Consider the following 16,908-nt stretch of genomic DNA (forward strand, 5'->3'; position numbering starts at 1 on the left):
CTATTTCAAAACAGTAAACTAGAAGCAGCAAATTTTATAAATATCTTATTATTATATTCCAATAACTCATTATTGAATTTAGGTCTCATATTTTTATTCTAAAAAAAATTGCAGATTCATGTAGCATTCGTTTCTTATTTTTATTCGTGGAATACATTGGTGCAGTTTAATTCGAGGACACCCTGTATACGCGGGATAAAACGAAAGCGAACGAGGAGTGCGAATGCGATAAAAGAGAAATAAAAAGCTTCAGCTTAAAAATTTGCCAAACGATTCGAAAGTTGCGTTTGTTAAGTAAGGTCATCGGCAAACTGGTTTTTTTCCATTTTTTTTTTTTCTTTTTTTTTTTCCCAACACGAAAACAGAGGTTGCACGCTCGAGATAAAATCGCGTGCAAAATGGCCAAAATTACACACTTACTCTCTCGCCTTATTTTCCATCTGACATACGTTCGACACTCGATCAATTAAACTTGCCAACTTTCGGGAGGGCAACGTGTTTCGAGTCGATTCTCTGTCGCCTTCTTTTCTCTCGTCACGCTTGTTTTCAACAGTGTATACACTGTTCACGGGACGCCACAAGGGCAAAAAGACTCGTTCGCTAGGATCGCATATCCCCACTCTTTGTTGACAATTCTGACAGCTCACGCTACATAGTAGAAAAGCTATAATTTGAACATTCAAAATTGTGAAAATTATTTTCATTTATGAAGTTACATTAGGATAGCTGTCTGAACTATTTTTCGAAATTATCTATGATAATTGTTATTTTATTACTCGCAAAACGCAAAATTACATTTTATGAATTAAATTATCGTCACGAATCATAATTAACCTACATATATTATGAGAAATAAAAAAATTTTTGTATCATATCGATATGTTAGGATACTTCTACGGACTTAGACACAGATGGTCTCTCGTCCGTCATAATCGGATTATTAATACACGTGACAAATGATACGCTGGAAACAAAGAATGCGTGTTGAAAAATAGACGTTTTCGTTCCCGCATTAATCGATCTGCGTTCCTTCTTTCTTCTTTCCAGCAGATGAACAGTATATTCGAGTGGAATGAAATTATGATCGGGCCACCCATTTTTACTCGTCTCGCGGCCGGCCACTAGAAACGTATCGCCCGGAATACTAATGAACGCTGCCGAGAACAAGACCGATATTCTTTCCCACTTGGGGGAATATAATAACCAACCACGTCTCTCTCGGCCATTCTGTAGATGTAAAATTTCGAAGCGAAATTGGAACGGGTGGAGACCTCGTTTCCTCGAAAGGGTTGGAACGACGTTAAATCTCCGATATTTATCTCGTTTTCTAGGCGATTGCACCGTTACACAAGTGCAACGATACAACGTAATAATAATAATCGAATTGTTCGAAAATAACAACGGGCATTTCGAGCGAGTCAATTTGCTTTGGGGTGGGGAGAGCTGCTTCGAATATTTGTCGTATAAATATAATTGTTGCGTTAGGTCAGAGTTGCACACATAGTGTTATTGTTGTGTATCGAATCTCGAATTAATATTTCGTAGCACAATTTCAAATGGTCGAATGGAAGTGGATGAAAGGGTCGAAGCAGCGGGAACGCGTTTCTAATTTCCTGTTTATTATGGAAGCGACCCACGCCACCGGTTTGTGGGTGCAGAATTGATCTAATTGAGGTCGTCGATGCTCGAACAGGAAGGCGAACGGAGGCGTCTCGAAACGTTTTCACTCGGTGAAACTTTTCCAACGGAAAGAGACCGCTCGCCTGCGATTTTCAAATGTACGTTGTAGCTCTTATTTATTTTAGCCTGCTCTAAAAAAAAAAAAAAGTTTCTCCACACTCTGGATCGAAACACTCGAATTCCGTGTATATAGAGAAAGCGTGAAATGAAGAGAACGGAGCGTTCATTGTCGTATTTTCGCGTTTGTACACATTTACATTGTAAACATAAACGGGTCGCGATGAAATTTCGGGGAATAAAGTAAGGGCTTTCAGAGCGCGGTTTTGCGGATTCCACGATTACTGGTGATTGTGTCACCGCGGATGTGCGTGGTCGCGATATTCGTGATAAGGAAACAACATTGTGTTGCGACATTGCTTCCATTTTTTTTTTTTTAAATAACTTTCTCGATTGATTTTTTTTTTTTCTTTCTCTCGTATTATTTCGTTCGAAGGACGAAGATTGAGAAACGAAAGGAATGCGAAAGCTTCGATTTATCGAAAATAAAAAGGCGACGAGGAAATCGAGCGAGGCAGAATCCGTATCGGTCAATTGTACGCCGTTCCAGATAAAGCTTTTAATCGAGAGCAAAATATATACGTATATTTGCGAAGTTAATATTACTCGTTAACACTTAATAAGCAGATAAGCGGCCGTTGTTGTAATTTTAATAGCGAGGCTACACTGTGAAAAGCGGCTGTATTCGTCGTTCTTTCCATGCACCGCGTGAGTCACTTTTTGAAATATAATTAAAGAGTATTCATGAGAGTATTATTAATTCGCTCGTTATATATTCAGGCTGTCGTGCTCGTTGTTGCGTCCATTCCCAACTATCGCCCCAACATGTATATACGGACGGAGAGTTTGACTCTCCGTTGGCGAGGCAAGGTCTCTCCTCCTCCTATTTATTATATTAATAAATTCAACCTTATTTACCGACTCGTAAACACTTGCGTACACATACATTTTTTCCAACGATCGAAAAACGGGGGAAAATGAATATTTTCGTGGAAAAAAAAAAAAAAAGAAGAAAGAAGAAGCTCTTCGTTCGAACACTCTTCTCTCGAATCCGTAATGTAGAATTATTATTTACAAATTTTTATCTCTTATCGATCGTAGGTAATAAAGGTTCGAGGGCGGCCGAGGACTCGATATTTAGCTGTTCCTTTTTCGAAAAAAAAGCGAATCAGTAGCGTCGACGATACCTCCTCTTCCCCCTCGTTTCGATATCTGCCCTCTGGGCAATATGGCAATACGCCGGTATTCGTGGAAATGATACTTTGCGGGCAAGGTTGTCCAGTTCGTATAAGCGTACTACTACCTACGTTTCTATATATATATATATATATATACGTGGATGTATACCACGTTTCATAGGTGGAGCGACGAATCTTTGAACGACGTTTAATAATTTTCGTAACGAATAAATTGAAATAGTCAGTACATGGTTTCTCAGAGGATCGTAAAAAAATTCGAGGCAGCCTTTTCGAATAATCCTCGTCGGCGCTTTGCTATAGTTGGCTTGGACGAAACACTCTCCTGACAGACTCCTTGCGTACTTAAATAAACGTACGTCGCTCGGTAACAGTAATGTTCGTTATTTCAATAATCTCTTCGGTTGTAACTGTCTTGGTTGAAACTGGTTATTTCGCGTGTATGTTTGTAATAGAACAGGAATGAATTTCGTATTTTCTTTTTCGTAGGGGAAAAAAAAAAGTTATTTATAAAAAAAAAGGATACGGAAGGATAAAAGGAAAAATATTTTATGCATGATATTTCACGTTTTCCTTCGTTGCGTTGAATGTACTTCGTTGATGTATAGTACGAGGCAGACGTTAATTATTAATTATTGCACGCTTGTATAAATTATACAAGCATCGGTGCAGTGAATCGAACGGATTGAAAATTTACTTTTTACAAGTTTCGCATTTTTTCGCCAGATGGAATAAGAAAAATTTCTTTTCAAAGAGAGAAAAATAATTCGCATCGTTTCGACGAGGTGAGCGAATGATTTTTTAATTATTTCCTTCCCGCGGAGGAAGAATAAAAATTAATGGTGAAATGAAATATCGAGCATTTCTTCGCGAGTAAGCGAAGAAAATAAAGTAAGGATCAGGGGAAAAGTTGCCACGGATATCATAAACGAAACTTTTCTCCCGATATCTTTCGATTAAAATCCAACAAGTTTCTTTAACGCGAGCGAAACTTCTTCTTTCCTTTCGACTCGAATTAAACTTCGGGACGGAACCTTTTTTTGCTTTGTTTTTACTCGACAAAAAGGTGGGCGGAAGAGGGGAGAAACGGGCGGTTAATTTCCCAACCGTCGAGATAACGCGACGCCGCTCGAACGCGGCTCGTGTCTTTTTGGCTCTTGGCCAAGCAGCCCGTCGCTTGGCCAGGTTATAATTTAATCGACGCAAAATTGATCCGCCACGCGGCCGATCTATTCGCTACACGAGCCCTGATCGGCCTTGCACGTTCCAATGGATAGATGAATGTGTAATTGCCACGCGCGATCCGATCGATTCCAATCGAGCCAATGAATCAGTCAACGTCGATGATGTCCGCGAGACACCGATGGGAACCCTTGCCTCGACCAAGGTCGCGCCTCTACGCTGCCTCTTATGGCGCTCTCTCCTATTTCGAAGGAACGTTAATTAACCAGTTACTTCCTACGAGTAATTATGCGTGTCCTTGAACACGGAAATTCTACTCAGGAGCGTAGGAAATTTTACTTCTCGTTCTTGGCGAGAGAGGGAAATTTTTTTTTTCTTTTTTAAAACGATTTTTTTAAATTTTAAGCGTAAGTTTTTTTTCAAAGCGTAGAACAAATCGAGGTACGAATGCATATGTGGTGGTACGTATCTACCGTGTATCGAATAAATTTGAGTAATACTGAGAATGACGTTCGAAGTAGTAGCGAGCGTGCATCGCTCGAAGAGCGATGATGACGAGTGAGCGTGGAGAGGAGAGGGAGAATATGCGAAAGGCAGGGTTCTTTGTCGAGGGAGAGAGACGGTTTGTGTACACTTTGCGAATATGTAAAAGCTCTCCGCCGGTACTGTAGAAAGCGAAGGGAATCGCGATCATTCCTTTTAGGCATATTACCGTATTCCCTCGAGCGCATCCGTTTTCGAGGATACAAAGAGAAATGGTAAATAGAAAAATCCATACTTTTTAATCGTACAAATTAAATTCGCGTCGAAATTAATTTCCAAAATTAATTTTTCCATCTTTCCAAGAATTAATGCTACGTTTATAAAAACTCGATTGGTTACTTTTTTCTAGGTAAAACAGTTTAATACAGAGGCATAATAAATTTCGAATATCGTTGAATCATAATTTCGAGCGCGAAATAAATTCTTCGTCCACTTTTCTCCGCCCCTTTAGCCCTTCGTGTTTCTCGTTAATTTCCGTTTATTACGCGAGTGGAAGGCTCACAATGTAAGTAATCCGTTTAACCGTTACACGTTTAATCACGCGTGACTCGTCTTCTTTTGACACCAAGCTGGCTCTAAAAAGAAGAAGGCGACGCGACGGACCGGTAAATTCGATGCAACGCCCTTCCCCCTTCTCGATCGATTCTCTTCAAAACTCGCGCTGATTACTTGCTCGCGGAACGCGATACATTTGCATAATGAACAGTCTGCGTACGCGTTATTACTTTTTCGTCCCGATTTATTTCGTTTCGAAATTACACGAGAATCGTGAGAACACGGAAGAATCGGAAAGAATTTTAAAAATTTTCGATCTCGTCGGGAAGGAGATCGTTCATTGAAAGGAATAAAACAAAATTGCCAACTAAAGTTAAGAATGTTATTATTGTTAATAGCTTTTAAAAAATTAATCCATAAATATCAATGACAGGATTAAAGAATCCGATAGATGGCGGGCATATGTGGGACATATGAAAAATCATTAACGAATCGTTACGTTACATGGATTTCCAATACGAAGTAATTACTTAACTTTAAGTTTAATTTACAGATATCGCATCCGTTATAAAATTGAAATTCAAACGCTTATTAAAAAATTCGCGGAATATTTCCCACCTATTGAAATTAAAAAAATTATTGACCGATCAGTTATTCAGATTAATCGTCTGCCTATATATTTCGTTTATAAAAGAAGGATTTAAAATTTTTTTAACGTATACACATCGAAACAATTATTTTTTTATACAATTCGAGAACGAACTTTAATACACGTTACTCCACAACCACTGTGCGACGGGATGTAACGCGTCATGTTATCGTCCTTTAACAACTTTTGTCACGATCCGAGAAACGGGGGATGGGATATATATACGCGAGTCTTCGAGCAAAATCAATTTGCAGCCTCGCTTCTTTAGTTACTTGTATAACGCGGTAATTGGATCGCGATTAGCCCTCCTTACGAGTTTTCGAATGAAATTTCACGCACCTTATGAAACTCGATTTCGTTACACCGGCCGTCGATATTATCCTCTTTAATAACCCTCTCTCCCTCCCCTTCCCTCTCCTAACCCCCTCGAACTCGCAATCTCGCATTATGAGCGAGCGAGGATGCGAGCCTCGCGTATGAAATTTTTCTTTTTTTTTTCTCTCTTCTTTTCTCTTTCATCCATTTTTCTCTCGTCGCGTATCACAACTCGTCCACCGAGTCACCCTCTCGAATACGCTCACGAATCACGCGCGGGATAGGTATATCGGCCAAGATTTATATCGCGCGGCTCGTATAACTATTAATTACGCGTGTAATATCGTTATTATTTCCACTTGTTTCCGCTTAATGGCGGCCCGCGATCACGATTATCATTCGATTTCGAACGATTAACGGCCGATCGTGTTTCGCCTTTTTAACTGGTTTGGAAAATTTACCTCGTTCGTTAAAACGGACGACGATCAGGCTCAACGCCTCCCTCCGTCGAATTATTTATCGATACACCTGAGCCCCACCAAACGCTCTCAAAAAGCGAGAGAGGGAGGGAGGGAGGGAGGGAGGGAGGGAGGGAGGGAGAGAGAGAGAGAGAGAGAGGAAAGAGAGACAGCGAGAAAGACACACACACACACACACACACACACACACACACACACACACACACACACACACACACACACACACACACACACACACACAGAGAGAGAGAGAGAGAGAGAGAGAGAGAGAGAGAGAGAGAGAGAGAGAGAGAGAGAGAGAGAGAGAGAGAGAGAGAGAGAGAGAGAGAGGCAGAGAGAGAGGGGAGGGGTAAGAATCCTCGTTTTGGATATTCCGCTTTATTAATACGCGTTGGATGCAATTTTCTCAGCGTGAACTCGCCGTGCGCGGATCACGCGCGGACCGTCTCCCCCCTCCCCTCCCCCCGCGCAAATCCTTCGGGGATCGTAAAGACGCGATTTCAATTTAACCGTCGGTCACGAGCCGGATACGTGGTTGAAATATTAACGCGATTTTATAGGATAACGATTACCCCATTGTGCGAGATATTAACGAAGCGAGAAGGGCGAGGATATCGATCCGCTCGTTAATATCGATCGAGCACGGGACACGGGAAGGAAAGGTGGGAAGGTGATTTAACAGCGTGACACCGGAGCGGAGATTATTATCGGCCGGTTATAATAATAATAATCTCGTCGTCGAGAAAATTTTTCTCTATCTTCGGGATCGCGATCGACGGCGCGCCGATTGTGTGGAGGACGCGAGGAGATCCGTTCCAACCGTCGCTCACCCGTCGCCGGTGAGCAAGAAAGGAAGGGAGAAAAAAAAAAATTAGTTCTCCACCTCTGGGGAATATTAAACAGCCTCTCGGTTCCTTTCGCCCCCCCCCCTCCCCTCCCCCGGAATCCACGGGGCCCCCGTGCATTTTCATGCACGCCCACTTCATTTCTTAACCTCTTCTCGTCTTACATGCCTCGTTGAAAAGAGGGCAAGACTCGTTGAAACGGCCCGATCCTCCGTCGGATCACACGTTGGGAAGGGAGGAGGCGAACTAAAACTGGAACCCTCCCCTCCCCTCCTCCCCCCATCCTCCTGTACCTGCTCAACCTGCTCCCTCTTTCTTCTCGATGCTCGATCCGCGCCCGGTTAAAGAGGAAGTTGCAACGAAGAAGGGGGCGTAGCACATCCGGTGAATACGGAGAATACGCAGGGATTTCGTCCACGAGGGAAACCTTTTCGAGTGGACGGTTACACGCTTTGATACTCGACTGAGAGAGAGAGAGAGAAAGAGAACGAATGCTCTTTTCGAATCAATTCGGAAGGAGAAGGGAAGAGTACGGCGTCTCGAAAGTGTGAAAATCCGCGACACGATCGAGTCTCGATTTCGTTTCGATCATTGTGGTCGTTTACTCGTCGAAGCGAATCGCGCGTTTTTCCTGTTTATTGCGCAGTGGAAAAATCGAAGAATGCGGGAGAGATTATTGTATAGAATATCCGACGATAAGTGGCGTGTATTTAAACGCGCCGTTTGAAAATCCGAATGGAAGAATCCGAAGGTAAAGAAAAAGCGAATTTGCACGATACAATGCCGCGGTTAATTTCCATAGAGGGATCCCTATGGAAGACGGTTCGGCGGATGCCTGGCTCAGCAAGGGAGCATCCTCTTTCCTTTTGCACGACGAAAATATCGTTGGGCTATTACCACGGGGCGCGACTGGAGAAACGTATACAGCCACGGTATGTAACAGGCCACAATTTCTCGAACAAAGCCACTAACAAGTGAGCGCGGCCTCTTGTGAATCAGGCTATATCTACCAAGTGTACGTACAGTGACCCGACGTGCTCGTGAGTTCGAGCAATAATCCCTTGACACCGGCAACCGAGCTGTTAGCTTCACGCACCATCGTCTCTTTTCTCCCTCTCCCTCTCCCTGCCCCCTTCTCTCTTTCTCTCTCTTTGTATCGTATACGCCCGCGATATACTATATCGGGTTGTATATATACGCGGATCCCAAGCCGCAAGAATTTACTTTTCACCGAGCTGCGCGAGCAGAAATGATCGTTGAATCTGAAAACGTATCCAACCAACACAAGATTGTGGCAAGAAAGTAGCCTTTGTCTTCCCTCTCGAACAATATTTCTTCTACGTTTTCTGCGTTTGTTTCACAAAGTTCGTCGCAAAATGGCACGCAGTCGTTCGCGATTACCAAACCAGATTGCGATCTCTCCAACGATAAAATTTTTTGTTTTTTTTTTCCGTTCGCTACGGAGGGAGAATCGAGTTTAGAAGCGAAAGTGATTTATAAACCGGTGTAGAAAAGACGCGAGATCAGAGACAAAAATACGTTGCGCAAAATGGTGGTTATATTAACGATCGAAAAGAAGCGATCCAAGATGCGATCGAGCTTTTACCGTGCAACAAACTACATTGTTGCCGGCTCGATTGATTTATACTCCCTCCGCGTTCGTGCAACAGGTGTGTCGCGCGCAGCGACGATATTCTTTTTTCATTTCGACGCGAAATAACACGATTTTTGAGAAACGTGGAAAGGGAAAACGAATCGAACGAGACGAATTGAAAGAGGCGAATATACATGCGAAACGGCGAGTCGAGCGAATACGACGTCGAGGAGCATCGAGCAAAGAGGAAAAAAATTGGAGAAAAAACATGTTGGCTACACGCCAAACGCGAGAAAGACCGTTGCACGACGAGGCATCGTCTTTCTTCGCAAAGGAAATATCTTCTCTAAAATCGTTTTACGGCACACTAAATTATCGTATTCTATAGAAATAATGTTACTCGATTTTATTGTTCTACGCGAAAGGTAAAATTCCCTTCGAATCGTAAACTGGTGGCCGAGACGTTAAGCTTGAATCGCGAGAATAGATTTTAATATCTGCTTCTTTTCTTCTTTTTTTTTTTTACGATTCAAATTTCAAAGGAAGAAAAACGTTGTAACGCGGAAAGTAGTGGTTCACGAGATCGAAGACAGATTTCTATTATCGACTCGGACGAATCGATTTCCTGGAGATTAGAAGCGGCCATTGAGCATATCGAATTGGAGAAAGGTAGGAAAAATTGTGCAAACAGAGCGACGAGGCAAGCGTTATTCTCCAATTCCGATTCGCGTTCCTTTCCGCCGCGTATCCCACTTACGCTCGCGGGCCAAGTGTCTTTACACCTCGTTAGTCACTGTCTCGGAGAAAACGGACGTCGGCTCGATTTACGATCCGCAGACAGGAAGAAAGATTTCCATCCTGGATCCAGTCTACTACTCGACTTTGTTTTTTATCCGCTTTTCCATCGATTTTTCTCGACTTGACATAGAGCAAGCAACAATTTTTTTTTTATATCCAAAATTCCTTAATAATAATATCGTTAATCTCGAAATTAACGAAACGAATTGATGAGTAAATTCCAAGTAACTAAAGTTTTGATGAACGAACCGATGAATGAAAATGGTATTCGAACACCTTTTGTAAAAGCTATTATTGAGAAACCTGAATCATCTACACGATCGAAACTTTAACAGACATTTCTCCAAAAATTAATTATTTTCGTTAAATTGCGAGCTGAACTTTCACGATTATTAAACTGTAGTCTGTTTCGAATTGTCGATCGATTTACAAAAATAAAAAAAAAGAAACGATGTTAAGAATCAAAAGTTATCCAACAACGATTCCCAGAAGTTGAGAAACACTGCGGCAATAACGCGTTAAAATAACGCTGCTGCACGGGCGAATGAAAAGGAGAGGTAGATATCGAATCTACGAAATCGTTTCCGTTTCCGTGCTTTCGAGTACGTGCGTGAAAGAAGAAGAAGAAAAGAAAAAAAGTGTTTCAAAGTGGCCAAGATCGTAGTGATGCGCACGCGAGCGCGGATTTAATTTGCCGGAAATCGTATGCCGGAAACGAGAGCGAAACGTCCGATGGCGGAACGTGATAGGAATGACGGTGTCACACCAGTTTGACCCTCCTTTGCGTCCGTCTACAACGCATACAACACGTCTGTGCCGCACCGGAAAAAACAAGATTAGCAATAGATCGCGCAAGGGAACGCGTTAATTTTAATGGACTTACTTATTTAACCGTGTAAATTAAGATTTCTATCTGTAGGTGTGAGAATGATTTAAGTGTCAGGTCGTATCGCATGAAATTGACGTTTTTTTTTTTTTTGGTTCGAAGAAAAATATATTTTCGAAACGAAATATTGTTTTCAGCGGGAAGAAATTCTTTAAATGCATGATTACAGTTTCTCGAGTATTTTATTTTTTAAAAACAATAAAAACAAGTGATAATCGGTTGGTGATTTGTGATGTACGCGTCGGGAAGAGTGGATCCGTGTTTATCGATTAATGCAGATTGTTTTTTTTCCTTTGTTTCGGAAAAGAATAACCAATTATTCCCTTAAAAGTTACTATAACTTTTTTAGAAATTTAAGATTTTCATTAGTATTGATCAACCATTGTCCAGATCGTGTACGTACAATATGCATTTATAATTTTATTCAAAAATAGATTTCTAGCTAGGATACGCGATAAGCAAATTTTCAAACGCCGCAACTTTTGATTTTCTATTATTTTTTCACTTTATTCCATTTCATTTAAATGTCTGTAATTGGAGATACGTCTAACTCTGCGGATATTTGTTCGTGGATTAGCTTCCATTTTCTGACTTTCAATTTATTTTTAATATGGATTTCCGTCCATCTCGTTTACCACACCAATTTTTGAAACCATCACTGAACCATCATTCTCTAATCAATAGAACTTTCTTCGAAAGCTATCCTAATATTTCGATACGCTTCAGCTGCACTGTAGTTCAGCTTAAACTCATGCAGAAATAATATAAATTTCTAAATTCGTTCGGTGGTACTATATCGTTTTCAAAAAGCAATTAAATTAATACAAAAAAGAACTTATTATAAAGAAGGAAGTATAAGGGTGAAAATATGCTAAGCATAAAATATAGGTTAAATAGAGTTGACAATTTCATATTATATAATATATACTTTTATATACTCTTCTCTTTTGCTCAAAAATACATCGAGGTAGATCAAGAGTTAGCCAAATGTGATTTTCTCGAAAGCAGAGATTAAAAATGAACATCGTTTTAAATCCATTTTTCTATATCTGAAAAATCTTTCGCGTGTCCAATATTTTAATGAACAATTTACGCGAGAATGACAATTCCATCCGTGGGTGGTACGAATTAAAAAAAAAATGTCCGTAACGTTTTACCAACGAATAATATATACCGTATTGCGCGTGTAGGACATTTCGTTGAAATAAATTAACTGTCAGCTCGAAACGACGAACGAACGACTGTTCATCTTTGTTTGTCGGATAGAATAACGATGATTGGGGAGGGAGACAACGTTGGAAACGCTCCACGCTCTTTTTTCTCGACGCGTAAAAATAAATTGCGGTTAACCGGGGAACGCCCCCAGTTTCCAAAGCTCGAGAAAAATTTCGCGAAAAAATGAATTCTGACACTCGGTATTGGGGACTCGAAACATCCGATGAAACCAGAGGAAATTTTCACGCGAGACAAGTTTCGTTCGAGAGCGAACTAGCCTTTCGAACTAGCTGGTAATAAAACGATCCGCGCACGCGCGTGTATACCAGATAAATGAGAATAGGTATATACTGTTCACTGGCGAGAAAAAGTCTCGCGGGACGGCACAGGGGCAAGAGGGGTCCCTCGCTAAAACGCTTCTCTCCCCACTCTACGCGCTTCGTTGACGAACCTGACACCACACGCTACAAGTAGTGGAAGAGCCTATCTACAATTCGAACTTTAAAAATTATTTTCATTTATGAAGTTATAATAGGATAATTATCTACGACTATTTTGATATACATACGATTCTATATACATATCGTTACGAATATATAATTAGCCCATTAGTATATTATATCGATAGAATACTCTAAATTCTATGATTTAGATACGGATCGTCGTTTCATTGCCTCTCTGTGTCACGATCGGATTGGTATACGCGATAAATAATACGCTAGGAAGAAAATGGTTAATATGCGTGTGAGAGTAGGCATATTAACCAATCAGACCCGCGAAACTTCTTTCCAGCAGTATGCTCGTAGCAGGTTTCTATGGAACACCCTTCGCGCTTCTTCTTCGACCGTATGCTTGAGCATTCCCCTCTCTGACCCTATTTTCGGAGCACGCGTCCCAATCGTTTCGCCCTTCCTCCCTATGAGCGCACGTGTCGCCAACAGAATGCTGTTACGCACTTTGATCGCCATTTCACGCCATTTTCGAGATTCGAAATTATTAATTATTTCGGGGGAAATGGATCGGGCCAATATTTTTCGTCGAAACGAAAATTTTCTTCTTCGGTCCATCTCTCGCCGAATCATACCCGACTCGAGAACTGGAATAAAGTGATGATATTGTTTCAAGCGGCCGAAGTAAATGGATTGACGGACGATTAGTAGAGTATGTACAGAAGAAGAGGTGGAATTCGGAGGATGGAGGTACGAGGGGGTGAGTTATCTATAATTATTCAATTTATCCCAACGCAACGCGCATGCATATCCATCGGGTACACGAGTAAGAATGGAAACGCGATCCGTCCGTGACGAGTGTCGTCGCTCCAGTTGTTCCATTCGCTGCGAGACGGGACGCGACGGTTAAGTGGAAACGATCGAGTACATACGCGTTACATTATTATTTCGATTGTTGCTTTCGCCACGGTTCGTGCGCTCCCCTCTCCTCCTGGATTCCATTGGCGCGGCTTTTCGAAATCGAGCAGCCGTGCCGTGGCTCCTGTCAAAATTCGTCAAGCCCTGTCAAAACGTCCGTGTTCCCTTCCAAACAGAGAACCCCTTCTCCCACCTCCCCCTTTCCTTTCTTTCTTTCGCTGTTCCATTTTTTTTTCCTTTTTTTTTTTTATTTTTCCACCGTTATCCCTCTCGTCCACTAATCCGGATTCGATTTAACGGGCAGAGGCTTGCCAAGATCATCAATTATTTTTTTCTTCTGTTCGTTATTTCGAGATTTAATTTTATACACGTGTAAATGTATCGAAGAAATGAAAATAAATTTCATGCGATAAAACACGAATCATTTTGATCGGTTTGCTTGTTGTAATAAATGGTGTACGTAAGTCATATTCGAAATTTTCGTCTCGATACCTATGATTTGACGAGTTTAGATGTAATTCCAAGCTTTTCGTGATAAGTGAAAATTTTTATGAAGAAATGCTGTTTGTGATAATCTTTTTCCTGGCGAAAACAATTTATATAGTATATGATATATATATTTACTAAATGATTCTTTTAACAGAATATTTCACAAGTTCCATATCATATAGATAATGTACACAATTTCAAACAGACTTTGTCGCACAGATCAATATATATATATATCGATATGCATTAAAACTCGATATTTCCGATTTATCGCAATAGTTTCAAAAATATATGATTTTACATTCGAATATAAATTAATGTTAAAGTATTAAATCATTTCAGTTTTCATTAATTAACACGCAGCATTGAAAACTTTATAATACTTAAAAAAGAAAACTATATAATATTTTGATATAGATTTCAACCAACGCAAAATTATAATTTCATCATAAACGAAATATTGAATAGATTTACTATTTTACTTTGAATTGTCGAGTGCAAAGAATCAAATTCATAAACTAAATATCACACCTGCGCCATATCTGTAACGCTGCAATTTCATTTCAATCTGAATAATCGATATTGTCTGGAATAATTCATTTAAATTTGATGAACTTTGTCTTTTCCAACGCGCGCTCACGTCACCGTGTTACGTAACTCGCCTCGTTCTTCCTTTTTCCCGCGAGCAGATCCTTCCACCTGAAGCCATTGCACTCGCGCGATAAGAGACTCGCGGTGAAACAACGCAATCGAATGCGAATTATCATATTAATCGGCATTGTGATTCGTAATAGAGGTTATCGCCTACGGCATCTACGTTATCTACCTGGTCAATCGTCCACGCCTCTTCTCTTTCTCGCTTTATTGCGTATTTACGCGCTGTTTACGAAATCCACCGCGCGTATTCTTTCTTTCTTTCGTTCCACGCTCGACAGAGGCGCGTTAAGGAGGCCCGGTTACGCATGCGCGCGATGGAAGGGCACGCGTCAATTTCTTGCCATTTGCTTCTCGGCAATTCTTTTTCGTTCGGGATTAAGATATCTTGTGCGCACACTCCTCGATTTCTAACGTATAAATTTCATTTTCTCTTTAGACAGAAGATGTTCCGTTTGAATTTTCTTTTCCTGTATAATAATATGCATTTGCATTCGACTCGAAATACGATAGTTAAATTAGACTTGCATAACTTTCTTATTTTCATAAGAGACGTTAATACGTGAGATAAATTGTAAACTCTGTATAACGCGATCGAAGAAAACATCATCGAAATATTCATTTCGTACGAATGTAACGATCGGCGGTGACGTTAATTAAATTGCAAAGTACGTATCGGCCGATTCGAGTTTTAAATTTAATAATTTGTCCGCGCTCGAGTAATAAAGTATCGGTATGGAATTCGATTCGACTTTAATCGCGCAATCGGAAACATCGTGCGAGCCACGTTTAAGGCTTTAACCGCGTATACCAAGTGGACTCGCATAGTTTACTCGCATTAAGCGAGAGCAAAGCGGCGCAGAAACGGGACAGGTTAGGTGAATGGATATGTACGAGTAGGTGAGTAGGTAGGTAGGTAGGCAGATAGCTGGGGCAACAGAGGTTGGTCGTGTAGGTAGAGAGGTAACGCGCACATTGATGCACACGTGTTTGCGCCCTGGAGATTCGATGCAACTACCGAAAGACGACATCCTTTCTTAGATGATCCATAATTCGAACTAAAATACGTGCCTTATTCACAAGAAAGTCTCGACAACAAATATTGTATAATAAAAATCCTCCTAGTTAAAAGAAAAGATCGTTGTATGTACGACCACTTGAATCGATTCACGAACGTAACGTGTAAAAGTGTGCTCGACGATGCATTTTCTGTATAAACAATGTTCTAACTGTCGAGCAGTACAGGATCGGTGACTTTGCTCCTGCTCACGTTTTGGAACAATACTAATCAAGTGATGGTATTGTGCCCGCGTAGTTTACGAGTGGCGCACATATGCTGTTTTTCCACGTTGGGACATCAGACGAAGAAATTGTAAATCATCAGAAGCGGGGACAGAGCTCGTTCCCCATCCTTGTATTATCTCTTCTTCCATACGTAGAGAATATTACGTTACATTTACACCGCAAAAAGGATTTGCGTGAAATTAATGGTAAGTGTATAAATAATCGAATAATCGAGTTCGCGAAATGCGTTCAATTTGCCGTCGAGTTGGATCCATTATAACCGATTTCTGACCGAAATCGGTGAATCGAAATCGTTCGCGCATCGCCGGATTATTATCGGCAACAATGGCGTCGAGGCGTTTAATTTTTCGTTCCACCGACTTCTCCCTTCCCCCCACTCCCCCCGGAGATTGGCGGGATTGGGTGTCGCGGAGATCGCAATATGTCGCGTGCCACGCTCCCTTCGAAATGGTTATAGCTCTGTCCCCCTCCCCCCCCCAAAAGGGGGGAGGAGGGGGAACTCGTATCGAAACCGCGTTTTTTTCTCTCCCACATTGCCAAGTTTACGAACCACGAATATATAGCTTTGCGGTGTTGTATCCTTCTCCGAAGGGGAAGATATTTTATCGGCCACGTTCGTGTAACGTAATGAAAAGTCGAACCGCTTTTTGGCAGCGCTCGCGTTTCTCCTACCGCACATTCACATAAATGGAAATTTTCTCGGGTAATTGAACGACACGCGTGCTCTCCTCGATCCTCTTCCGCCGGAACGGTTTAATCAAATATAACACACGTTTCAACCATGCTCTCTCTCTCTCTCTCTCTCTCTCTCTGTCATTGAATTGCGATAAGGTGTTACGAGAACGGATCGAATGACGATTCTTTTTCTTTTCTTATTTTTTCTTCCACTCGAGGGGGATCATAATAAATGTGAAGCGTTTTTTGAAAGGTCGATTTGTATATAAATTTTAAATAATAATGGAAAATTAAATGCGTGTTTAAGAAAATTAAAAGAACATTGATTTTCGAACATTGTTCGAAATGAATGAAGCGCGAAATTGAAATTGTTTAGCAACGCGGCATTTTATATACAAGTCAACGTGAAGATTTTACTTTTGTTTAATCGTTTCGATTATTATTATTATTATTATTATTATTATTATTATGAGAAACGATTATT

General features: G+C 40.9%; 1 protein-coding gene across 8 annotated transcripts in view; it reads left to right on the forward strand.

The window, feature by feature from the left end:
* LOC100864830 (rap1 GTPase-activating protein 1) overlaps positions 1-16,908 on the forward strand; it is a 105,224-nt gene that overhangs the window by 15,727 nt on the left and 72,589 nt on the right. For 2 of the 8 annotated variants that reach the window (XM_086916322.1, XM_086916330.1), the window contains exon 2: positions 13,060-13,143. The exons of the other annotated variants lie outside the window; for them this stretch is intronic. In XM_086916322.1, the coding sequence (XP_086772448.1) occupies positions 13,060-13,143 (84 nt within the window). The remainder of the gene's footprint in view (positions 1-13,059; positions 13,144-16,908) is intronic. 8 annotated transcript variants of the gene reach the window in all.

The sequence above is a fragment of the Apis florea genome, unplaced genomic scaffold (genome assembly GCF_048593485.1).
Source record: "Apis florea isolate Af1SG1 unplaced genomic scaffold, ASM4859348v1 contig_3802_pilon, whole genome shotgun sequence".
NCBI lineage: Eukaryota > Metazoa > Arthropoda > Insecta > Hymenoptera > Apidae > Apis > Apis florea.